General features: G+C 39.0%; 1 protein-coding gene across 1 annotated transcript in view; it reads left to right on the forward strand.

Annotated features, from left to right (window-relative positions):
• LOC136874792 (uncharacterized) overlaps positions 1 to 27,178 on the forward strand; it is a 262,590-nt gene that overhangs the window by 173,296 nt on the left and 62,116 nt on the right. Inside the window, exon 7 of the mRNA XM_067148464.2 lies at positions 20,087 to 20,222. Within this exon, the coding sequence (XP_067004565.2) occupies positions 20,087 to 20,222 (136 nt within the window). The remainder of the gene's footprint in view (positions 1 to 20,086; positions 20,223 to 27,178) is intronic.

Genomic DNA, 27,178 nt, shown 5'->3' on the forward strand with positions numbered 1-27,178 from the left:
CACAACCTTTAGACATTCCTCCAACATAATATCTCTCATAGCTCAATCTTATCTTCCACAGATAAACATAACACCATTGCACAGCTACAAATGGGAAAGGAGCCATTACTTTGAACCCAATTTTACGGACGCCACAGGACAACAAGATTTGATTCTAACATAAGGCAACATACATAGCAGAATTGAACATATTTTAGCCGAATTTTATCCATACATCTGGCAACTTTTTTTTAAATTGGAAAGTGTTTTATCCCACGTGAAGACTAAATCTTTTACTCATGCAATTTTACAACCATATCTTTTAAACTCCAAGAACAGCAGCTGAGTGTACAACTGTAAATGGGACTTAAATACGAGAGTTGATGAATTGACCAACAAGCAAGATACGAATGTTCATGTGCACGAAATGTTTTTTATATGTTGTATTTTATTCTGTACATATATATATATAAGTTAGTTTAAGTGAAGATGTGTTTTATACACTAATTTTAGGACCTCAACATAATATTTTAGACATACAGTTGCAATATTGTACATACTGACATATATGCCAATTCACGTTAAGACATGCCCCATTTGTATGTGACTAAATGCACATCATCATAAGACATTCCTTTGACAATGCAATTTAATCAAAGCTTCATCATATAAATATGTATTCATGGTTCAGCTGAAGATGACCTTGTATATGGGGTCGAAACCGGTAAAAAGCAATAAACAAGTATTGATTGGTGGAAATTCTTTCCTATTTTTAATTGTTAGATGAGGGTATGTCTAGAATCACTACTCAGACTGAATCTTTTCTTATCTGAAAAGAGCACGCAACCCCACTCCTTGTCGGTCCAGATCTGATGCTCTTGGCACCATTGCAAAAGCTTCTGCTGATGTGCGGGTGTCAACGGAACAACGTAATGGTCGTCGGGCAAACAGACCACCCCCATGCAGTCGCCATGCCACTGTGGAGCGTGAGATTGGGTGCCTTGCAGTCCTGTTAAATGTGGTTGCAATTGCACTCGCTGTTTGACGTAAGTCTCTTCTTGCCTGTTGCACAATATAGCCGGTCATCTGCTGCTATAGTTGACCTTGGTCAACCCCCTCCTCGGCATCAGGCAACAGTGCCTGTGGTTCAGAATGCTCTCCATGCACGTTAAATAGTGCTGTAATACCAAACTCCTGGACTACACTCGTCACACTTTGTCCTTCTTCCAGTTTTCCAATGATTCTTTCTTGTGCAAAGTCATCCAAATGATGTCTCTGGGCTGTGCTGTAATGAATAACACCACCACAGTGCACCGTAACAGCTTGCTGATTGACTCACATTCTCTTGTCCGGTTCCTTCATCTGCCTCGCTTTGTGGGGCCAGACCCATTTGGCGCTATAGTGGTGCTGACCTCACGCCAGGTTTCTATGCACGTGTGGGGGGGACCCCTGGCAACATGTTACCGCACTTTCATTCATTTCCACCGAGTAGTTAATATGTTATGTTGCTTTATCTATCTCATCCTTAAGTTTTGCACAGCAATGTACATTACCATATTGTTTAATGTCATATTTGATTTTTACCAGGTTGTAAATGGATTGACATTAAATTTTGTTTGGAATATGTAATGTTTCGCTTCTTTTGCTGGTGAGGGTAAAATTTAAAAACATGTTAATTAATTAAACTTAATTTATATGTAATTCAGTGTTATATGTATTGATATGCATGAAATGCAGTTTATTTGTATGTAATAAAGTCAAAATAATGTTGCCGATGTATGCATTTCCTCAGAACAAAACACAGGCGAGTCAGAAATGTGATTCATTAGTCTGCTTTATTGGCGGTTACAATAAATAAACTTGATATTTCCACCTATTCAATTCAATTTTAATGCTGTTATTCAATTACAACATATTAAATTTCACAGGACTAGTTTCGACGCGTACTTGCGTCATCTTCAGCTTTTTCGGAAAATAGGCAACCTTAAAATTCATGACATGTCTTAAAATGTTTGGCATGAAATCCAGTTAAATCTATCATTAAAACCTTAACTCATTAAAAACTATTATGACAAGTAAAAGACTTGCAAGTCAGTCGTAAGATAAAAGTTCATTGGTTAAATAATACTCTTATGATCAAGCAGTTGTGGAGTCCTTGAATTTGTTGAGTGATAGATAAAATATTGTGTTCCATTTCACTACAACTTGTATACTGCTGAACCATCTCGAAAAACATGAAGGTTGGTCATATGGAATTTTCTGCATAAAATCTTCTATGTCTTAGGCCTATGAGGTGGAAACATTAAAGTAACTTCTTGTGATGTTTGTGAAACCAATGTTTCCTGGTTCAATGCGGAACCTGTAAATATATTAAAATGCAGTTAACGATCCTGTGTTGAATGTGTTGTGGCTCTAATCAGCAAAATGATACAGTGATTGTATGTAGGACTCGCCTCAAAATGCCGTGAGACAATGCTATTACTAGCCGCGCTCAATGAACAATGAAGGCTCTGAGCAGGTTTGCATGATCGGACGTAGCTAAAGAGGGGAAGTAGGGGTGGGTTGAGACGATGTATGTGGACCGCGCGTGTGGTGGGAGTCTGGTGGGCGTGGACTGCGGAACGAATATCGGGAAAACTTATTGTGAATTATACATAAAATTAAATTCTTGTTTGGGATTTGAACATTTTTTTAAAATGTTATCAGGAAATCGAAGAGAACTTTTGGAGTTTCAGATATATCATTGAGATTGAGGTTAACGTTAAAATATTGGTCTATATGAATGTAACATAATTCAGTAGCGTCCAGCAATGGTCCCTTGCTCAAAATCTCTAATATTTTAATGTCTAGTTCCAAGTTTGTAAAATTATGTCTTAGCTCATGGATATGTTGTCCCACAGCGGAGAATCTATTATATTTTACTGCATTAAAGTGTTCGGCATACCTTACCTTAAAGTTGCGCCCAGTTTGCCCTAGGTAGGCGCTGCCACAATCGTTGCATTGGAACCTATAAACACCTGACTTAAGATAAGGGTTAGATTTATTTACAGTAGCTGCATTGTGTAAAACTTCGGTACTTTTGTTATCTGTGCGAAAATATATATTTACATTATTCTTTTTTAATATATTAGTGACTCTGTGAATGTTGTTGTTATATGTAAAAGTTGAATAGGAATTATGACTTTGTTTGTCTTTGGTAAGCGTGGTTTGCGGACGATGTTTAATCTTATTGATTATACTTTCGATGAAAGAGGCCTTGTAGCCATTGGCATAGGATATATTGCGGATAGTATTCAGCTCCTTGTTTAAATTAGCTTTAGTCATAGGGATCCTAAAAGCTAGTAATAGCATTGTCTCACGGCATTTTGAGGCGAGTCCTACATACAATCACTTTATCATTTTGCTGATTAGAGCCACAACACATTCAACACAGGATCGTTAACCGCGTTTTAATATATTTACAGGTTCCGCATTGAACCAGGAAACATTGGTTTCACAAACATCGCAAGAAGTTACTTTAATGTTTCCACCTCATAGGCCTAAGACGTCAGAAGATTTTATGCAGAAAATTCCATATGACCAACCTTCATGTTTTTCGAGATGGTTCAGCAGTATACAAGTTGTAGTGAAATGGAACACAATATTTTATCTATCACTCAACAAATTCAAGGACTCCACAACTGCTTGATCATAAGAGTATTATTTAACCAATGAACTTTTATCTTACGACTGACTTGCAAGTCTTTTACTTGTCATAATAGTTTTTAATGAGTTAAGGTTTTAATGATAGATTTAACTGGATTTCATGCCAAACATTTTAAGACATGTCATGAATTTTAAGGTTGCCTATCTTCCGAAAAAGCTGAAGATGACGCAAGTACGCGTCGAAACTAGTCCTGTGAAATTTAATATGTTGTAATTGAATAACAGCATTAAAATTGAATTGAATAGGTGGAAATATCAAGTTTATTTATTGTAATTCTTGGTTCAATACGGAAAAATGAAATTTCTTACATTAACTTATTGGCGGTAGGACTTCAGCTGCAGATGTCGGAGGGGTGCAGTGCGGTAATGTAACAAAGGCTGTGAGAAGTGACTGCGTGGCTTTTAACTAAAAGAGAAAGATTACAAGCCGGGCGCCTGCTCGTGGAATACAGTTGATTTGCACATAACTGAGTTATGAATTTCCTGGTGTTCCCGAAATAAGAGGCGAGATAGAAATGCGACCATTAGAGTCGACACGTTAGCAGCGGGACTTTAGCTGCAGATATCGGAGGTGTGTCGTGCGGTAGTATAATGAAGGTCATGGGAAGTGACGGTGCAGCATAAAGTTTCAGTAGAAAGATTACAAGACACGTGTTTGGGACATAGGACACGCTTCCATTTAAACAGGACACATTAAAATGATGCCGACAGCTGACATTTGCCGTATTGAGTAATAAAAACGGTGGTTCTGTCAGTACAAATTGTACATTGTTGTCAGTCGGCTATGGAGAACAGAAAGAAGAAATGTTATACGCAGGAGGAGAAAGTAAAATTTATACGAGAATTGGACAATAATCCGCATAAAACTAAAATTGAAATAACTGGAGATTTAGGAATTGCTTATATCACACTTTGCTCAGTCATTAGTAGAAGAAATGCTATTTTAGGCAAATTTTTAAAATTGGGTCCACTATCAAGAGTTTTGATCATAATGTTGCAAATCTGTTATATTAAAAGAATCAAAAACAAATTACGTTGTTAACTTACATCTCTGAAATAACCTGTCTTTGATCTTATTCCTGAAAATAGAGAAAAAATTTCAATAAATACACCCAAAATATTGAAAGATAAACCTACTAGACTACAGACGAAAATCAACAAGCAGAGAATCGGAAGTGTGATTCCAGAAGCAAAAAGAAAATTGCGTTCAGAAAGGATGAAACAGTATTGGGCTGGCAAAAAGAAGGAAAACCTCTATAAACCTGACTAAAGAAGTCCTATGTTGGTTAAAAAAGTAAAATAAATAACTAATAATTTTATGGGAAACCCTAACAAACACCAAATCCAAAGTAAAATTCAGAGGAGAAATATTTGAGCCGTTTAAAATTAAAACAGTAAATAATACGTCCCGGCTAACACAATCCACAAAGATTCCATACATCCCTAATGTACAAACATGCAGCATGTAATAGCATGGTCTATCGAGCTTTTGCCATACCCATGACAAAGAAAGATCTTAATAATGAACTTGACACCATACGGGCAATTGCCAAGTTCAATGGGTACAACAGGCCGTTTATAGAACAAATAATCAACAAATATAGGTACCGGCCTAAAACCAATCTCATAAAAGAAAAAGCAAATGCTCCTATTTCAACCACCTTCACTTACAATAACTACGTTCACAAACAACCTTTTCTGGAAACACAATGGAAGAATTTTATTCAAAAGTAACAATAAAACCTCCGAAATTTTACACAACTCTGCATCAATCAATACCCCTAATATTTATTCCAAATCTGGAATATACAGACTACATACCTGTCAACTTTCCCGATTTAGGTGGGAGACTCCCGATTTTCGAGAGTTTTTCCCGCCTCCCGATTTTAGCTTTTTTTTTTTTTTTTTTTTTTTGTGAACATAAAACACTTGTTTTCACATCCCGCCATTTCAGTTTTTTTTACGCCAGTGGCCGGAAGCCCTTCGCTCATTGGCCGCTTTCAAATGAAATATCGACGTTTATTAATGCGAATGTGCGATCTTTATTGAAACCTGTATATCGATTGTCAACCTCTCGTTCTCGCGTACTCTGTTCATGTTCGTTCGCATCAGTCTAGTCGATTCCATTCTCTTTGGTCAATTCCAGAGACTAGTCGCTAGATATACAGTACTGTATTTGGTCTTACTTAGTAACTTAGTGATAGAATTTCAATGATAACGACTACTGACTTTTCTAGAGAGTTTAGGAGCCATTTGGAGACAATTTTGACTAATTTTAATTTATCTCAATATAAATAAAATAAAGAGTTTTGTCTGTACATTGCTCAGAATTTAAAAAGAAAGATATTTCCGTACCAGTCGTGACCATAGTAACAAGGGGAATTGCACGTTTTAATTTTCCGTAATTTCTGTCTGTATGTTTGTATGTACGTACGTACGCACGCTCATCACGAGAAAACGGCTGAAGAGAATTTAATAAAACTCTGTATATAACGTCGGGGAATAAGTCGCTACAATCTAGGCCATACATAATTTTATTCACGCTGAGTGAAATGGTAGTTTAGGGGAAGGCCTAAAATGTATTTCTCAAATATGTATGTTGTTATTGGCCATATCGATAAATACTGCATAATTAAAATTATATATTATTAAATTTCCTATCAATTATGTCTTATACATTTTTACTGTACTGGCTATAGAGAGATATTCATGAATTTGGATATTTTTTGCTAAGTCCATATCAGCACCGAGGTACGAGAAAATGTGTGAACAGAATTTCATGTAAAGTCGGGGAATATGGAACTACAGTCTACACTACAAATAATTTTATTCACTCTGTTCGAAATGGTAGTTTAGGGGAAGGTGCCAAAATTTAATTTTTAATTACCTGTCTTACTGGTCATATTGAAAAGTACTACATAACAAAAGTTATAGAGAATACAATTTCTGATTATTTATGTCTTATTCAGTTTTGCAAGAGACAGTTGTCATGATTGATCCGTATAGAAACTGACTTAAGCAAATTATCACAAAAATAATTTATTCTATTATCACCACCTATTCCGTACAAGCCACGTGCTTCGTGGATGAAATCTCCATAATACTGTATACACTTCTCAGGGACATGTTTCGCCCCTTGTTAAGGGCATCAGCCTGTAGGTAACCTTAAGGTCAAATGTCTGAAACATTATCTATTCATACATGGATTACAATGAAAAATATGTTACAGATTAATGAGAAAAAAGTCATGAAGGAACGATTGCTTGAATAATAACACAAGAGGGAGTCATGAAAGAAAGGACGACTCACTTTACATTAGATCTTCTAATATCACAGATTCGGAAGAAAACTAAATGTGAAGGCCTCCAATATAGAAAGCTCATAAAGTTGATCAACAAGAACATTACATTGACCATTGTTTGTGATGTGCTTTGTTTATTCTCCTGCCATTTATCTCCGATAGATGGGATTACTGCTGTGTATCGAGTATAATAGCCTGCCTGAATATTGGCGGTAAGTAGCTGGGGAGAGAAGAGTTAGATCTCTCTCTTCTTTAGTATGCCATTCCTCCGGTTCATAAATTTTCTGATACTGCTGGTATGTAACACACTGGATAATCATAGTATTCCAGCTATTCGATCCCTACTCTGAAGCAGTGATTAGAATGAGCAGTGTGCACGCTTAAATGGAATAATTACACAGGAGTGTTCGCGATTGTCTGCAGCCTGGTCATTCAAGCTCTGAAACTTTGAACTGTTAGATCGACACCGTAGTACTTTTTGCTAAAAGTGAGAAAATGTGCTGTTTTCATTTGATTGAAGATATCATATGACAGCATTTCTCTTAATCACGACATTCATACTAGTGGCATTGTAATGATCTGTGTTGACTTCAGTTGGGAAAACTATAAGGGGAGTCTTTCTGAGAATTCCGTGGCAAAGCTCAGGGTACATCAGCTAGTTATTTGATACAAACAGCATTGCGTTTCGCATAATTGCACGGGCGCTTGATGCAATATATTTGCTAAGTGATGGCATGTAAGTGCATGAGTTCACACTATTTTCGGTTGGCTTGTCAGAGACTGATCATCTCACTCACATACTTTCTGTGAGGGAATAAAGATGTGTAATTTTTAGCCTTGTAGCCTTGTATAGCAACAGTCGGGCTCTGAGACAATAAGTATTATAAATATATCGTAGTACTGTATTGCGCAAGATATGTAGAATGAGCAGTTTTGACCAATTGTATCTCCTGATTTATCCTGACTTTTCCTGATTTTCATATCAAAATCTCCTGATTTTTGGTTTTGTAAAGTTGGCAGGTATGAGACAAAAATGTAATGAATGCAGCAGTTCGTACGTGGGTCAAACAGGATGTAACTTTATGATTATTGTGAACATGTCAAAGCGATGAGGCACAACAAGTTCTCCGCCATGGGTCAACATATGCATGACACTAATCATAAATTTACCGACATCGAACAAGATATGGAAGTTCTTCAAACAGTAAATAAGGGACCCCATCATGAATATTATTGAAAGTTGTTACATTAACTGTGATCAGTACTTCAACCCCAATTATAATTTAAACAAAATTTATGAGAAACCCAATATCCTTTTCAATCTTTTAATCAATTGGCTTAAAAATACCAAACTATCGATAAACAATTTGATTTACCAAGCAATCCGCAATACACACTCCTGTCAATTACCCCCACTACCCCATCCTTCTGCCCCACCTTAGTTCCATTCCCCCGCCTTCTTCCTTCCCCTTGCCTCCTTTACTGCTGCCTACCTTAGCTATCACACACATCGTCCGGCTCCGTCTGTGTAACATACACGTTCAACATGCTGCTCAAGGTGAGTCAATTGTCATTTAATGATTCTAATTATTCTAGCAACTTCCATACATTGCTTCCAACGTCTAATTTGGCTAATTTCTTCGTCAGGTTTAAATTGAAGTGGGAATTCATCTCTATTTATATCACAATCTTATATGCTAAAATTAAACTACCCTGGAACCACCTAATATCAAGTGAATAAGTGTCACCCATATAGATAGCAAGAAACAGCACAAATTCACTTAACCCGGATGTACACAAGCTGGAGTATATAACAAAAAACAAATTGCCAGAATTTTAAGTTTTTTATATCACAGCTTTCAATCTATATATATATAAAATGAGGGTTTTGTCTGTACATTGCTCAAAATTTTAAAATGATGGTATTTCTGTATCAGTCGTGTGCATAGTAACAAGGAAATGCAGTTTTTTAATTTTCCGTAATTTCTGTCTGTCTGTATGTATGTGTGTATGTATGTATGTACCCACATCACAAGAAAACGGCTGAAGATAATTTAATGAAAATCGGTATGTAAAGTCCAGGAATAAGTCTCTACAATCTAGGCCCTAAATAATCTTTTTCACGCTGAGAGAAATGGAAGTTTAGGGGAAGGACTAAAATTTGTTATTAGTGGTCCTATCATAATGAAAACCGGTATGTAAAGTTCTAAAATAAGTCGCTACAATATAAACTATAAATAATCTATATTCACTCTGAAATGGTAGTTTAGGGGAAGGCCTAAAATTTTATTCACCGAGCTCCATAGCTGCAGTCGCTTAAGTGCGGCCAGTATCCAGTATTCGGCAGATAGGTTCGAACCCCACTGTCGGCAGCCCTGATAATGGTTTTCCGTGGTTTCCCATTTTCTCACCAGGCAAATGCTGGGGCTGTACCTTAATTAAGGCCATGGCCGCTTCCTTCCCACTCCTAGCCCTTCCCTGTCCCATCGTCGCCATAAGACCTACATGTGTCAGTGCGACGTAAAGCAACTAGCAAAGAAATAATTTATACGCAAATATTTATGTTAATAGTGCTCCTATCTTAATTATACAAAGTCGGCGAATAAGTCGCTACAATCTAGGCCATAAATAACTTTATTCACGCTGAGCAAAATGGTAGTTTAGGGGAAGGCCCAAAATTTAATTCTCGAATATTTGTGTTATTAGTGGTCTTAGTGACAATTACTATATAAATAAAGTTACATAGTATTAAATTTCCGATCATTTATGTCTTATACATTTTGGCTGTACTGGCTATGATAACGGAAATATTCATGAATATGGATTTTTGTTGCTAAGATCATATCAGCGCCGTCACGAGAAAATGGGTAAATAGAATTTAATGAAAATCGGTATGTAAAGTCGGGGAATAAGGAACTACAGTCTACGCTATAATTAATTTTATAAGACGGCCTTATATTACAGAGTCAAAAGAAAACTGAATGTGAAGGCCTACAATACAGAAAGCTCATAACATTGATCAACAATGATGATGATGATGATGATGATAGCAAACACTCGTAATCGAGTAGGTTTGTCTTCCAGGTAGGATGTCTCTTCATCTATGTGTTCGGAGGTGACTATACAGTCCAATGCGGGAGTTACACAATTTGTCGCAGTGATGACGGGTAGTCCCAGGTGGAGCAGTCATGTTATTTCTATGTCTTCTCAGCACTTCTTTTTCTTTCCTACTTTGCCTCTTGTCATTCGCTGTACGTCGGCGGTTTTCTTCAAAAGACAGTGTGCCGTAATGGACTAGTGATCTCCAGGATGAACGGTCAAGCGCTAAGCTCTCCCAGTTATCAACATCAATGTTACATCTCTTCAAGTTAGCCTTGATTACATCTTTAAATCGCTTCCTCTGACCGCCTACACAGCGTTTACCTACTGATAGCTCAGAGTAAAACACTTGTTTGGGAATGCGATTATTGGGCATGCGAACTACGTGGCCTGTCCATCGTAGTTTCGTCTTAAAACCATCAATTCTATACTGGTGGTGTGTGCCTCTTCAAGAACGCTGATATTTGTGCGCCTGTCTTGCCAAGTTATTTGCGGTATTCTCCTCAAGCAACGTTGATGATACTGTTCCAGCTTCTTAAGGTGTCGACTATAGCATGTCCAGGATTCAGATCCGTAGAGTAAGGTTGGAACTACAACAGAATTGTACACAAGAATCTTTGTTGTGATATTGACATCGTGATTGTCAAAAACTCGAGATCTTAACTTAGCAAAGGATGCTCCTGCACGGTTAATTCTGTGTTGGATTTCTGAATCTATATTTGCGCTTGATGAGAAGGTGCTGCCAAGGTATGGGATGGTGTTTACAACTTGAAGGCTCACTCCATCAATTGTGACATTGATATCTCTTTGACATTCCCCAGGAGCTGGTTGGTATAGGATCTGTGTTTTGCTGGTATTCAGTTTGAGTCCGATCTTGTTGTACGCAGCAGAGAAAGCATTCAGGATTCTCACAAGCTCTTCTTGTGTCTGAGCTACGACAGCATTATCGTCAGCATACTGTAACTCAACTAATGCTGCAAACGATGTCCGAGTTCCTGCCTTTAAACGGCTCAAATTAAAAAGTTTACCATCCATCCTGAATTCCTGGAGGGAGATCATCTCTGACAAGTTCCATGACAGTGGCAACATACAAGGAAAACAAAGTGGGGGCTATCACACAGCCTTGCTTAACGCCGGTATTGATATGGAATGGCTCTCCAATAGAGCCGTTGCCAATGACAGCTGCCATCATATCAATGTAGAGCAATTTCAAAGTGGCAATAAATTTCTGCGGAAAGCCATATAGAGCTAAAATTTTCCACAAAGCTTCTCGGTTCACAGAGTCAAATGCCTTAGTAAGATCAATAAAGGCAATATAAAGAGGTCTATTTTGTTCTCTACATTTTTCCTGGAGTTGACGAGCTGTGAATATCATATCTGTGGTTCCTCTAGAAGGCCTGAAGCCACACTGACTCTCTGGAAGTATTTTCTCCACCAGGGGTACAATACGATTTGCCAAGATTCGAGCAATAAGCTTTCCCGGCACAACAGTAAGGATATTCCCCGATAGTTACTGCAGTTTGTTCGATCCCCTTTCTTAAATATGGGAACTACCAGACTGTCTCTGAAATCAGGAGGCATTTCTTCTGTGCTCCAAATTTTGACAATCAATTCATGTATGTGCCCTACTAGTTCCTCACCACCTTCTTTGAGAGCTTCCACTGGTATACCATCAGGACCAGAGGCTTTGTGACGCTTTGCTTGATTGACAGCATGCTTAACTTCATCTAATGTTGGTGGGGAGCCAAGTTCATCATTGATGGGAGCTTGTTTTAATATATCATACACCTGTTCATAGATAATCGAATCCTGGTTCAAGAGGTCTTCAAAATGCTCTTTTCACCTATTCATGATGGAGTGCTGATCGTTTAAAAGTATACTCTTATCGCTGGACCAAAGAGGATTCCTCCCAAAGGTGGTGGGACCATAAACTGCTTTTGTCGCTTGGAAGAACTGTCGTGAATCTTTATCTGCTAGATATTCCAGCTCTTTTGCCTTTGCTGTCCACCATGCATTCTTCAGCTCACGGGTTTTTCTTTGGACATTTGCTTTGGCAATATTTACGGCTTGTTTCTTAGAGTGGGAGTTCCTGTCCCTTCGCCATGCTTGCAAGGCTTTTCTCTTCTCTGAGATCAATGCTTCAATTTCTTCATCATTTTCATCAAACCAGTCCTGATGTTTTCTGGTCTTATATCCTACTGTTTCTTTGCAAGCATCTTGAATAGTGGTCTTCAGACTCTCCCAGTGTTGTGTTACATCAGGTTGATATTCCTTCGGCAAAGTCCGATGAAGGAGCTCTCTCTATTTTGAAGTAATTTCTGCATTGCCAAACTTCTCGGTGTCAAAAGTATGTCTGAAGCTCTTCCGTTGTTTCCTCCTCTGGGTGGACAGTGACAAATGCATCACTGATCTAATAAGTCGGTGATCTGTCCAACAGTCATCAGCTCCCGTCATTGCTTTGGTGATGAGAACATCGCGTAGATCTTGCTTGCGGACAATCACATAGTCAGTGAGGTGCCAGTGTTTCGATCTAGGATGCTGCCATGATGTTTTGAAGCGATCCCTTTGGCGAAAGATGGTGTTGGTGATTATCAACCCATGCTCAGCACATTTTGAGAGGAGTCTAATACCATTGGAGTTTTCACTGCCAACTCCCTCCTTGCCAATGACACCATTCCATACTTTATGGTCCTTTCCCACTCTGGCATTAAAATCATCAAGCAAGATGATTTTATCTAGTCGATTGATGTTTGATAGGATGTCATCCAGATCTGAATAGAATGTTTCTTTGATGTCATCATCAGAGTCTAATGTGGGGGCATATGCGCAAATTACTGTGGCATGCTGGTCGCCATTTAATCGAAGTCTTAATGTCATGATGCGTTCATTACGTCCATTTGGAAGCTCCTGCAGGTCTCTGAGAAGCTTATTCTTGATAGCAAAGCCTACTCCATGTGTTCGGTGTTCACTGGTAGGTTTACCCTTCCAGAAGAAAGTGTATCCTGCTCCGTTTTCATTCAACTGACCTTCTTCAGCAAGACTGGTCTCCTGGAGTATGTCAATAGTCTCTATGTCGATATTGTATCTTCGTAACTCTCTATTCACAAGGGCTGTTCTCCTTTCGGGTTTCTCATTTGAAGGGTCATCATTAAGTGTTCTTACGTTCCATGTAGCAAAATATAATTTCTTTCTTGTTCGACCGCATTGAGGTGATACCATTGGACGCGGCTATCCAATCGGTACTAGAAGTGGCTGATTATGTTTAGGGCACCTTTTCTAGCCCCTTCCCCATGTGAGGTGAGCAGAGTGGACCCTAAATAGGACTGCTCACTCGTAGATGCAGCAACCGAATTGCTCTACAGCCACAATCCTAAGCAAGACGACCGATCACACATCTACCTCCTACGTGTCAAGTTATCACTAGAGGCTTCCAGACATCACAATCCTGTCCCCGTCGCAACTTCCTGATCGCCACAGGACTTTTTGGAAGAGTCAATCTGTTGTTGGAAGACTGCTGTGCGTGAGATTCCTTTAGAGTGAGAGTGTTGGTGCACTTCAACAAACGCACTGTACTTGATGACTTAAGAACTGTTTTCAGTGGCAAGCCGATGCAAGACGATTGAAGGGTTCCTAGTCACTGCAGCCTTCGTCCGCCATTCCAGCCGAGGGGGGACTTCCTGTCCTTACGCCTGGTCCGCCGTTGAGGACTTTCTATGCCGTTGACCAAATATGGTTCATCCGCCTTTAGAGGGCAGACAGTCGCAGGTAGTACCGTCTACTGTCACATACGGTAGCAGGGTGACCCTGACCTGACAGCTAAGATCAACAATAACATTACATTGACCATTGTTTGTTGTGATTTGCTTTGTGTCTCTGTTGCCATTCATCTCCGATAGATGGGATAACTGCTGTATACCGAGATTTTTTAAATATCTGCTCTACATCACGCTGACACAGATAGGACTCATGGCGACAATGGGATACGAAAGGGCTAGGAGTGGGAAGGAAGCAGCCCCTACATTAAATACGTTACAGCCCCAGCATTTTCCTGGTATGAAAATTGGAGACCACGGAAAACCATCTTCAGGGCTGTCGACAGTGGAGTTCGAACCCACTACCTCCCGAATACTGGATACTAGCCGCACTTAAGCGACTGCAGCTATCGAGCTCGGTGAAGAAAATTTTAGGCCTTCCCCTAAACTACCATGCTATGCACCCCTAACCGCACAGCCAACTCACCCGGTCGTACCGAGTATAACAGCCTGCCTGAAAATTGGCGGGAAGTAGCTGGGGAGTTAGATAAATTTCTGATACTACTGGTACGTAACAAACTGGTTCATCATAGCATTCAAGCTATTCAATTCCTACTCTGAGGCACTGATTGGAATGAGCAGTGTGCATATTTAAAGGAATAATGGCAGAGAAGTGTTCACGGCTGTCTGCAGTCTGGTCATTGCAACACTGGAACTTTGGACTGTTAGATTGGCACTGTTGTACTGTTCGTAAAAAGTGAGAAAATGTGCGGTTTATTAATTTGATTGAGTATTTTATATAACATTGCTTTTAATCACTACATTCCTTCTGACGACTTCGGGTAGGAAAACCACAAAGACAGTCTTTCTGAGAATCCCGTAACGAAGCACGGGTACATCAGCTAGTTGTAACATAATTTTAACTTATCCCATGTATCATTACAGTAATGTTTTTTATTATGTGTTAAAATGTGTTTTAGATGTTTTAGGCATATGTGTATAATTTAATAATTTGCACTTAAGGCTGTTGATGGCACATAGATGCCAAAACTAGTACCATTTGACATGTGATTGAATCACAATAAAATGTTATTGTATTGAATACATGGACCTTGAAAGAATTTTAATTTACTGTTAGAAAAATACACCGGTAAATCTCTTCTCGATCCTTCCACTTTAAGAAAGGACTACATCTGCTGAAGCTATCAAAAATTATGCAAGAAATCAGACAATGGGTTGCAAATAAGAAAATATGGGTATCGGTTGATGAATCTACAGATTATGGAGAGATATATTGCGAATGTCATTGTGGGGACTTTGGGAGAAGATGGTCCAGGTGAAACATTTAATAAACTGTGAACATTTAGGAAAAGTCCATTTTTCTACCATTAGTAAACTGTTTTGACAGATCTTTGCATGCCATATGGACCGAAGGCATACAGCATGACAATGTATTGCTTTTTGTAATGGATGCTGCTCCTTATATTGTGAAAGCTGCCAAATCACTGAAAGCGTTATATAGTAAAATGGTGCAAGTGACTTGTTTAGCTCACGCTTTACACAGAGTTGCAGAAGAGATTCATTGTCAATTCAGTGAGGTTGATAAATTGATTGGGTGTGTCAAGAAGATCTTCTTGAAAGCCCCTTCACGTGTTTAATCATTTAAATTGTTAGCTCCAGACATTCCCGTGCCGCCTTCTCCCATTTTGACGAGATGGGGATCCTGGATTGAATCCTGCAGCTATTACTGCCAGAACTTCAACATTGTGAAAAGTATCATTGATTCATATGATAGCAGTGAAGCCGCTTCAATTGGACTATCCCAGGAATTAATGTCTAATTCTGACATTTCAGGTCAACTTTCATACATGAAATCAAATTTTTGTTTTCTTCCTGCTACTGTAACTGCTTTGGAGCAATCAGAAGTGCCACTAGTGAAGCAGATAGAACTAGTGAAAAGAACTGTGAATAAATATAATGTTGTTTGTGGTAAAGTTGGGCAAGAAGTATCAAAGAAAATGGAAAAGGTGTTAGAAAAATAAACACATTGTGTTCCATTTCAATGATTTTGTTGGTTGAAAAGTTTTCTCTTAATCATTTAGAATTAGATTCAAATGATATTGTCCATTTCAAATATACTTCTGTTGTGTCAGCTGAAGTAGAACAAAGTTTTCAAAGTACAAGGCTTTGTTGGCTGATAATACGAAATGTTTTTTTTTTTTAAATTCAAAAATTTGCACAAGGTATTCATTGTATATTGCAACTCAGAGCTCATAAACTGAAGATACAGAAGCATGTGAAAATAATCGCATTATGCGTTAACCATGTACTGATAATTGTAATAAACCGGGTGAGTTGGCCGTGCGCGTAGAGGGCGCGCGGCTGTGAGCTTGCATCCGGGAGATAGTAGGTTCGAATCCCACTATCGGCAGCCCTGAAAATGGTTTTCCGTGGTTTCCCATTTTCACACCAGGCAAATGCTGGGGCTGTACCTCAATTAAGGCCACAGCCGCTTCCTTCCAACTCCTAGGCCTTTCCTATCCCATCGTCGCCATAAGACCTATCTGTGTCGGTGCGATGTAAAGCCCCTAGCAAAAAAAAAAAATTGTAATAAAATAAGAAGCACACTACAATATCAAATTGCATTGTTTAACTTCTCTTGTGCATTTTATTCATAAATAAATTGTTCGTTGTCATAAACTGACTTATTAATTGATTGGAATTTTAGATCAAATATAATGCTGTTAGATCATATTTTTTATGTTATTGTGCATATTTTGGTAAATTTTAGGTCTTAAGAGCTTTTTTTCTGTCCACATTATGGCGATTTTTAGGTCATAAAAATCCTAGTCATATTAATACTGTATGAGACATACTGAATTGTTTTGTATGTGGTAGTTTCACGTATTTCAGTGCATAATTTTAATGAGTTGAATGAATTTCAGGGAGTTGTCACTGACAGTTTCTGGTATTTTCTCTTCACGTTATGGCCAAAAAATAGATAACAAACGCCATCTCCAAATGTTCAGAGATACCTATAAATTTCCATTCATTTTACCGTCTAATAATGCATTTTGTTCCGCGTGTCGGTGTGATATTAATATTATTATTATTCGTATGTATCATAAATGAAAATGATTAGGTACATTTTCTTGTAATCATTTTTACGTTTTCTTAGTTTTAAGATTTTAAATTTAATAGTCACATTGCATTGTAACTGTAGATATGTATGCCTCTTATTGTGTCCTTTATTCACCTAGACTGTGGCGTAATGTACGTGATGAAATCCAAGAATCCTATTTTTGATTTCTAAAAGTTGGCAGTTATCTTGTTTCAAGCAAATTCTGCAGAGTCAGACAGGAGATTTGTTTTCTTTTCTAGTTGATATACCATATTTTCTCGCATAATTAAAACATTTTTTGAGAAAAATACATGCAAAAACTTTGGATGCGTAAATTATTCAAGGAATTCAGATATTTAAAAATTATTTACAGTTCATTTACATTTAAAGGATACATCAAATATAATATAAACACAATTGGTTCAACTCATTTGCAGTTATTGTCATTTGGCGTAAAATTCCAGCGTGAGATTTTTTCTGAAAAGTCAAATAAGGTACATTGGGTAAATTGGACACGTGGGTTTGAAGTACCTACAATGAAAGATATTCTTCCCGTTATGAGCTGACAATACAGCCTGAAATAAAAAATAAAACTAATAAAAGTACAACTCATGCAAGTGCATAATAATGACATACCAGCAAAAAAACAAAAAAAACAAAAACAAAACAAAACTGTCCAACACGAGAAGGGCTGTTCATCGAAGTAGGGATCCTGCTAGATTTCTCCAAACCGTTCATATCCAATCTTGTACGATTGACGTGTCTATCCACCCTTTTTCTTTGATACGAACGTGGATCCATCGCGGAAATTTTACTTTAGGCATTTCATTTTTTGTTTTAGAACAACATAAGGTTGAGGTATCCGCTGTTATGGCAAGCATTGCAGTACATCGTTATTTTTCGCTTCCGTGCGTACTGTAACACTCGATGTCCCTCTCTTATCAATTGTTCAACTTCTGTGGCATATGGAAACTGATTGGCGTCTGACCTGCAGTTCCTTCTTGAGAGATTAAATATTCCTTTACCTTACACTTTTCAGTCACAAAGTAATGAAAATCAGTTACTTTTTGGTTGAAATCATTCAGCATTTTTTGGCATAATATTGTTCTTTGTCAAAGAGAAAGTCCATCTCTCTTCATTAAATTTATCATCCAGCCGCGGCTAACCTTCATATCCGAGACACTGATTCCATGTGCAGCAGATATTTCTTGTCCTTTAAAATACAGCATTTTCTGAGAAACGGCATATCCAACGTTGCATAACGAAATCATATATTTAACCCAATGCCATGCAAATATTTTCCTTGAGAAATGTACCTTGGAATGCTATTAGTTTTTCTACATTTTATGTTTATGGATGCTAAAATGGTTACAAAAGCATACTGCATAAAACTAACAACATTTTGGGTTAGAGTTTTACTTACCACAGTTAACTGAAGTCTTTTAAGGTATGTTACACCTTGAAACATCCATTCACATGGAGGGCAACTTTGCATTTGTTGCACTCAAAGCAAGATTCCTTCCGAATTCCACTCTCAAAACAGACTTTACATCTCCTTGATGGGGCTGATTTACTTGCTGTAGGAGCAGTCTTTTCAGGAAAGTGACCCCAGTGCCTTCCCTGGAGTCTCATTGGTGTGCTACCTTGAGATGGACCTCCTATAGTGGTGTAATGAGGAAGGGTGACATCTTCCAGAATTTTATTTGCATAAGCATTGGTTTCCTTGCAAATTCCCTCCCAAAAAGTGTCAGTAAGGAACTGACTCGCGTCATATTCTATAGCATTATCACCCAGACGCCTCCTGACTATAGTCTTTAGCTCCCCTACAACTGCACACACATTGCCTTTCAGTACATTACTGGCCAAACTCCAGTTCCTATTGTTGGATGTAGCGAGGTTATGTACGAAGTTATCTTCATCCTCACTATCACTTTCACGAGCGGAGTAACAGTTCTCAGACACAGTATCACTGCTAAAACTATTACCAGATAATTCTGAGTTATCTTCATCACCACTATCAAGAAGAAATTGCAGAATTCTTTCCTCTTCCTCCTCGTGATGTTTACACGACATCTTGCTCCGTGGTAGCATTCATTTCATGAACAAGATGGCCAACTTTAGAAGCAAAGTAAACATGGACAAAATGGCCTTTGAATAATAACATTGACACGTAAACATGCTAGAACTATCTAGGAACGTAATTCTAAAGTACAACATCACAATCAAAAGGAATCGGCAGTCAGACAGACGTATTTCCGACTTGAGTACATGGCGACGATTGTACCGGTCATTGCATGTTAATGAATTTGGAACTCTTGACAGCTGTAGTCGTCATTATAGCGGAATGGGTTAAGCAGATCCTCTACTTGCGGAAACTTGTCACTTTTTGTTCTGCGAAATGCTTTGCGAGACTTGTTAGTCGCTTGAAGTGCACTTCTCTGCTACCGCAGTAGCACACGTTGCATTTGGACACTGAATACTTGTGGTCCGATTCCCGTTTGTTTCAGCGTAACTGATCACCGAAGTTTATATGATGCTGTATTACTCGAGTTCTTGCTCACTGTGGACTAACAATTTTGAGATCACAGGAAACACATGTCCCATACCCAAAACACTCGTAAAATATGTTTGTACCAGACTGGAATAGAGTGTTACTAGTCACTTCTGCGCTGATTCTTTCACTGAATTAGTGCAGTGTTGTTCCCTATCCACTGATAACAGCACATTGCCCAGTATTGGAATGCCCGATTTTGCGATAGGAAGGCTTCTACTTGACTAGTTGACACCTTTATTTCAAAACGCTTCCAGAGCTGCGTGATGGATGTTCAAAGAAGTGGGTGCGTCAAGTACGTGAACATTTCTTTTTCTCTGCTTTGGACTCAAATTATGCAAGGGTGTTAATTATGCGAGAAAATATGGTAGCTGTCATTGCTATATTGCATGAAACACGTTCTGTCAGTGTTTTGTCTTTTTCAGGTCCGCAACATTCATCCTGTATGTGCAAATTGAAGTGTGTTTGCCTTATGTATGCTGTAACATAAAAGGAGAATATTCTCATATGTATAAATATAAATTTTACTATAAGCTTTTGTTTTGGCTGAATTCTGAGAATATAATTCCTTGTTATAGAGTGAGCAAGGAAGACATCATAAAACATTTTGAACAAGCTGGTGAAGTTAGGGACTGCAAAATTCCTGTAATTGCAACTGCTAAAATACGTCGGCCTGTGGCTTTCATCAGGATGGCTGATCAGGAAGGCCATGAGGTAAGTAGTGTGTGTATTCTTGTATAATGTTTCATTTGCCATCTTGAGAGACATGTGTTTATAATAGGAATTGCTAAGACATGTAGGATTGCCCTAACCTGATGATCAGTGACTAGGTTGGTAAGAGCTTTTACAGTTTGTCATAGTCGAGACCACCCATCAAGGTTGTTATGAATGTACTTATTCATCATAATCAGGTCTTCCCTAAAGTATCTTGCTCTCTTTTTATTTTCCATAATTTAATATTCTTAATACATTCACATATCTAATACATAGTATCCAGAATGTCTACTTTTTCCCATTGTACTCCTGTCCATTTGTATGTTTGCCTTTTATCTCTTCGTTATGGCTGGGTGCCTTTCCTGACTCAAACCCTATGTAAAAGGATGCATCCATCTCTCACTTGTTTCTGTCACGATTAGTAGTGTAGTGTTGTACATAAATATAGGCAATCACAAACACCCAATCCCTGAACCAGAGGAATGTGACTCCACCCCACCATGCATGCAAAAAGTGGTGGTCGAAGAAGAAGAAGAAGAAGAAAAGGAGGAGGAGGAAGAAGAAGAAGAAGAAGAAGAAGAAGTAGCTCTATATCTCTCTGTTCTTCTTTTGGCCATATTCTCTATTCACCTTGGCTGCAAATCATAGTTAAGTAGACCTAATATGCTTATACACAGCTCAAGAAAGAAATTTGGTCGCTAGTCATGGGAATTCAATTGTTAGGCACATGATGAAAGTGTGTGTGGGGGGGGGGGGGAAAGGGAAACAAGGTAGAGAGTTAGACAAGAATTAGTTTAAAGCAGAGGGAAGGAGGAGGGTAAGGTGAAGGTTGTGGTGTTTCACATTGATGCCAACAACGTAAAGCAAGCAGGAATAAGTACCAACATAGTTGAGATTGTGTGCGATCAGGTTAATGCAGCATGGGACAAGTTTAAAGTGACGGATATTATCGGTGGGGCACTGTGTTAGATGAATACTGAGTGGAGGGTGATTGGGGATTTAATTGAGACTTTAGAGTGGGTATGTGGACCACTGACCCTAAGATTTGTAGATCCTAAAGGCCTCTACACACGACCCAATCTGCTGGGCCCGATCTGCAGGCTAGTTGGTGTGGTAAATCGGGTGCTGCTCTACACCCGACCCAATCAGCTGGGCCCGATTTTCAGGCAGTTGGCGTGGTAAAAATCGGGTGCTGCTCTCCACACGGCACAATCTGCTGGGCCTGATCTGCAGTAGGCTGGCTCGCTCTGGCATGAAAACACGCATGATCATGGCTCCTTCGTTTTCAAAACATAGGAAATACATTAACTTTGTTGTCATTGAAGTTGATACGAAAGAGAAAATATTGGGCCAAAAGGTGGTTATTACAGAGAAAGAAATTTAGTCATACAAATATTATGAGAGAACTAGAATCATTCGATTTTAGAAATTTTCTGCGAATGGATATCGACACTTTCAATGACCTGCTCTACCTGGTGGCGCCTTTAATAAAGAAACAAGAAACTATAATGGGGGAAAGTGTGAGTGTTCAAGAGCGATTAATCATGACTCTTAAGATTTTTAGCTACTTGAGCGAGTTACAGAGATTTGCAATTTAGTGCAGCCGTGTCACCCCAGCTTTTGCCCGGCTCCATGACTAAATGGTTAGTGTGCTGGCCTTTCATCACAGGGGTTCGATTCCCGGCAGGGACTGGAATTTTAATCATCATTGGTTAATTTCCCTGGCATGAGGGCTGGGTGTATGTGTTGTGTTCATCATCATTTCATCTTCATCACAACGCGCAGGTCGCCTACGAGAGTCAAATCAAAAGATCTGCACCTGGCGAGCCGAACCCTTCCTGGGATCTCCCGGCACTAAAAGCCATACGCCATTTCATTTGATTTTACCACAGCTTTTGTGTAAACATTCCATAAACATGTTGCGCTATTTTCAATAGTCCGAAGGGATACATAAAAGTAAGTGATTAAAATACGCATTTCTTTAATGTAAGAGTATTTATTTCTGAAATTACATATGAGTAGAAAATACGAGAAGAAACTAACCTAAAATTATAAACTAAATTAATCCAAACTATATTATTGTCTATAGTGAACTACTAATCTGAGTCTGCTCACTGCCCTCTGAAACACGTCACACGTGCTAGGTGGCGACGAGGCAACTGATAGCTTATCGGCCGACTTCTGGAGTGTAAGTTGGGAGATTGTGTGGTCGGCCCGACCAACCACCCGACAAGAGTTTTGTCGGCCAATCAGGTCCAACAAACTACACACCACCCAATCTGCAGGGACCCTGCAGATCGGGCCCAGCAGATTGGGTTGTGTGTAGCGGCCTTAATGGGTAGTAGGAGATAGGAATCCGGGCTCAGATAGCCTTCACTTGAACCTTAGTGGTATGCATAAGTTAGGGGGTTTGTTTAGAAGGTTTATAGGGAGATACATTCAGGGAAACTGGGTGGACTAGGAAATGGTGATGAGAGTACAGGAAGCTGGAAGTCACAGCAGGATGACATGAAGTTCTTGGAATGTGATTGTAGCGTGTGATCTCAGTTTACCAAAAATTAACTGGAAAGGTAATGTGAATGGCAGAAAGCATGACCAATAAGTGGTATATAAATTAATCTTGGAGGGACAGCTGAACCAGAAAGTGATGAAATCAGAAGAAATAATATTCTGTACATGCTGCTGATGAAACCATAAAGCCGGGCCGAGTGGCTCAGGCGGTTGAGGCGCTGGCCTTCTGACCCCAACATGGCAGGTTCAATCCTGGCTCAGTCCGGTGGAAGGTGCTCAGATATATCAGCCTCGTGTCGGTAGATTTACTAGCACATAAAATAACTCATGTGGGACTAAATTCCAGCACCACGGCGTCTCCGAAAACTGTAACAGTGGTTAGTGGGACGTAAACCAAATAACATTAACATTATTATTATTTTTATTGAAACCATATGAGCTGAAGTGAAACTGAAGTGATTGATGGTATATGCAGAGATGCCAACTACTATGGATTTCTCACATGTTAGTGTGGCACTAGGGAAGCAGTACTAATTATGATGGATTGAATTCAGTGGGTTAAAACCATTATAGGCCTAGCTCATTTTAGCATTTCCAAATGTGAAGTTTTGTACCGGAACTTGTAAGAAGCAAATGTGTTCATTCCGAACGCCAACGACTCCCAATCCAACACTAATTTATATACTACAGTAGAACCTTAATGCATCGTTCCCGGAACCATTCTTTTCCCATGTTTATCGTTCAGTTTATTCGGTCCCAAAGCTGTTCCATATAAACCAATGTTAAATTTCCCCGCATCTATTGTTTCTTTAACTTATTGTTTTATTGCATCGATTGTCGAAAAAATAATTGTCCTCAGTCACAATTTTCCCACATTGATCAATCGTTTATAACAAAAATCGCAGAAGTTTAAAAAAGTGTAAAGCGACAGCTCAATATTCTAGCATACAATAGCGGTGGAGTAAGGATCTAGTAGGCAGGAGTGCACTGCACAGGTTATTCACACCCAACCACGCCTATGAGCCTCCTACAAGTATGAAGGATGAGTTCTCCACCTAATCAATACTTTATTTTACATAGTGTCAATATTATTTACATAAAAAGACAGTACCGGTTTCGACCTATAAATACGTAATCTTCAGCTGCTAGAGAACCTACTTAATAGTGACTACATAATAAATACTACTAAAATTAAAATTAAACAAGGATGCCATTAAATAAACATGAATGCCACTATTCTATGCCTGTAGAGTTTACTGTATATGTTTATAAGAATTGCATAATATTTTCCATCTTTGCAAATGTAAAATGTAATGCCACTGGCTGAAATTTTGAAGGGAACTGCATTACTCCAGGAATGCAATACAGCTAATCTTTTCAAAGATTGAAGTAAGTGTAAACAAAACTACGTGATTATTTAGTTTAATTTCCGGGTGAACCGTGTTGTAGTTGTCTGTACATCACGTACAGTTTGCCGATGTTTCAAATACATTGCAGTATTCTTTGTCAAGGCGACTGAAATACCCCTACTCGATCCGAGGTAATCAGTCTCCAGGCAGCAATTTACACTACTAAAGTGGCCCTGACCTTGGCCTTTTATATCCTAGTCTTTCTGGCTGACGTATGCCCTGGCTGTCTCGTGAGCGTTCTGGAAGTTATGTGTCAGAGCTAGGTAGTGGGGGGTTGCCCGCGCTGTTATGTAATGGGGTTTCGGCCTGTGTGTTTATGTTGTGGTCAGTATGTCTTAAACTATGAATTATAGGCATCCAATTAAATTGCGCAGTTTAAAATCCTCACAGCGTGTGCTGGGTACTTTTTAATTAGTCACAGGGTGATTAAACAAGTCGTACATTGTAAACCGTGTGGGATGCTAAAGGCCTGTTGACCGTTTTGTAGCCCCCTGCCCAATTGTCTTTTCACAAGCCGGACCTAACCAATACAGACCAAGGGTCCTTTCACTAGCCTGGTCTTGTAACTAGTGCTAAAGTTGGCAGCCTCATGTAGCCCGCTGTGACAATGTCTTAAACATGCTCTGTTGAAGTTTTTGACCTCTGTGACATCATCTGGGATGCGCCATGTTGAATTTCTAACCTCTGTGACATTGTTCTAACTACACCATATTGGATCTCTAAACTATGTACCGCGAAGCATCTACAAGCTGGGAAGCAATTGCTAAAATGGTGTCCACCTATTCGATACTTTTTTATTATATATAAAAATTGCTCATGATATGGATTATATACCAAAATGCAGGTTATTGCTGTAATAGCCACATATTGCATCAATTTGCAATAAGAGAGATGTCCTTAAAAGTTTTCAATTACCGGTATAACAAGATGAAAAGAAACTGCATAAAAGTCATACCTTATATTTTCATCGTTTATATAGTGGTTGCAATATTTTGATGCCGTTATATATAGTATAAGCATGTCCGGGTCATGGCTAAATGGTTAGTGTACCGGCCTTTTTGTCCAAGGGGTCCCGATCGGGTTGGGGATTTTAACCTTGGTTAATTCCAACGGTTCAGGGACTAGTTGTGTGCGCTGTCATCAGCATTAGAATTCATCATGGGTAGGGCCGCATTTTCATAGATGTGCAGGTTGCCAATCGGATGTCAACTAGAAAGACCTGCACCAGGCCTCTCTGGACACCGCACGTTATTATTATTATTATTATTATTATTATTATTATTATTATCAGGGGTAGAAGAAAATAGAAATAATTCAGTAGCCAGCCCCTTTTTATCAGGAGCCAGCACATTTTTTGCAAATATACATTATGGACACCACAGGTTAGACTAGGATCAAGCTACGTATTATTTTTGAAATGTGGCCTTAAGTAGTATAGTCTCAGTTCATATAAGAATGGAAATTTATATTTTAAGAGATACTAACCCAAATAATCACCAGTCACCTTCAAGGTCAGCGTCTTTTAAAATTTCACTACATGTGCCTCTTTGATTTCCCACCAGTAACATTCAACTTGCTTTACAATGCAAACAAACCTTCGAAATCAGTATAGGTTTTTTTTTTTTTTTTTTTTTTTTTTTTTTTTTTTTTTTTTTTTTTTTTTTTAGTGTGATAAGATGCCATGAACAATGCATTCTTATGATGTAACATATTAGCATTCATTTTCTTGACGCACCTCGCTTAAAGTGCACATTCGGGATTTTTCATGAAACTTTCAGCCTCCTGCCGGCCCCGCGGTGTAGTGGTATCGTGCCTGCCCCTTACCCAGAGGCCCCGGATTCGATTCCCGGCCAGGTTACGGATGTTGACGTGGATCTGAGGGCTGGTTCGAGGTCCACTCAGCCTACATGATTACAATTGAGGAGCTATCTGACGGTGAGATGGCGGCCCCCGCCAAGAAAGCAAAGGATAACGGCCGAGCGGATTCGTCGTGCTGACCGCACGATTCTCTGCATTGTGTATCATTCTCATACTTCTCTGAATCAGTAACATTCAGCTTGCGCAACAATGTAACCAAACCTTCAAAATCAGTGTAGGGTCTTATTTTTTGCAATATGATAAGTTGCCATGTACAATGCATTCATATGCTGTGACATTAGCATTCATTTTCTTTACGCATTTCGCTGAATGTGCTGAAATTTCCGTTTGCCTGAAAATTGAAATTTCCACGTATTTTTGATTTCACGCTGGTCATTGTCGTCCTGAACTCTACAGTCGGCACTTCCATCCAGTGTTTTCTCACATTCACTCCCTTCTGTATCACTTTGTGTTACATTTACGGGCCCTACTTACGAAGAAATCTGAAAGAGAACGGTACACTGTTACTCGCATCAGTCAATTCGTGCGGTGTTGTTCGTTTCGTTTTGCCGTTTTTCTCAAGTATAGCACAGAAACTAGGGCTGGGACAGATACAACGCAACCGTTTCCGGAACACAACCGTTGTCGAATGAAACCGTTGCGAGAAAATAACAGTTGCAGTTGCGCTCTGCTGCTGCGTTCTTCGCCACCACCGATCAAGTGGCGTTTCAAGTTTCACAACCGATACGTATACAAAATTGCCTTCCGCAATCATTGCGTTTCTTGACACTGGAGTTTTCCAGTGTAACTCACACGTGAGATAGGCCGTTCCGGAGGGCTGCCCTGTTATTGAATGATGCGCCTGACGTCACCGAGAGTCATAATAGACAGTGCTACCCCAGATCTATGGTTTGAGTGTTGTAAGGTGCAGTTAGTTGAGTATTTTTAGAATTCATCTTGTTAGTTATGCTAACTAGTCTCCATTCAGTCATGAAATACAGAACTAGTGGATCTTTAGATGCCGTGACATTTATCATTTTAAACTAATACGAAAACATAACATGACTTCAAATCCGACTCTGTAATGACAGGCACACTCGCAAAGGCGATCGTGAGTTGAGAATCAGCCTTTTACGAACAACATAGGTATTAATCAAGGCATAATACTGCCCCAGTTTA

Source organism: Anabrus simplex, chromosome 5, assembly GCF_040414725.1.
Source record: "Anabrus simplex isolate iqAnaSimp1 chromosome 5, ASM4041472v1, whole genome shotgun sequence".
Classification (NCBI taxonomy): Eukaryota; Metazoa; Arthropoda; class Insecta; order Orthoptera; family Tettigoniidae; genus Anabrus; species Anabrus simplex.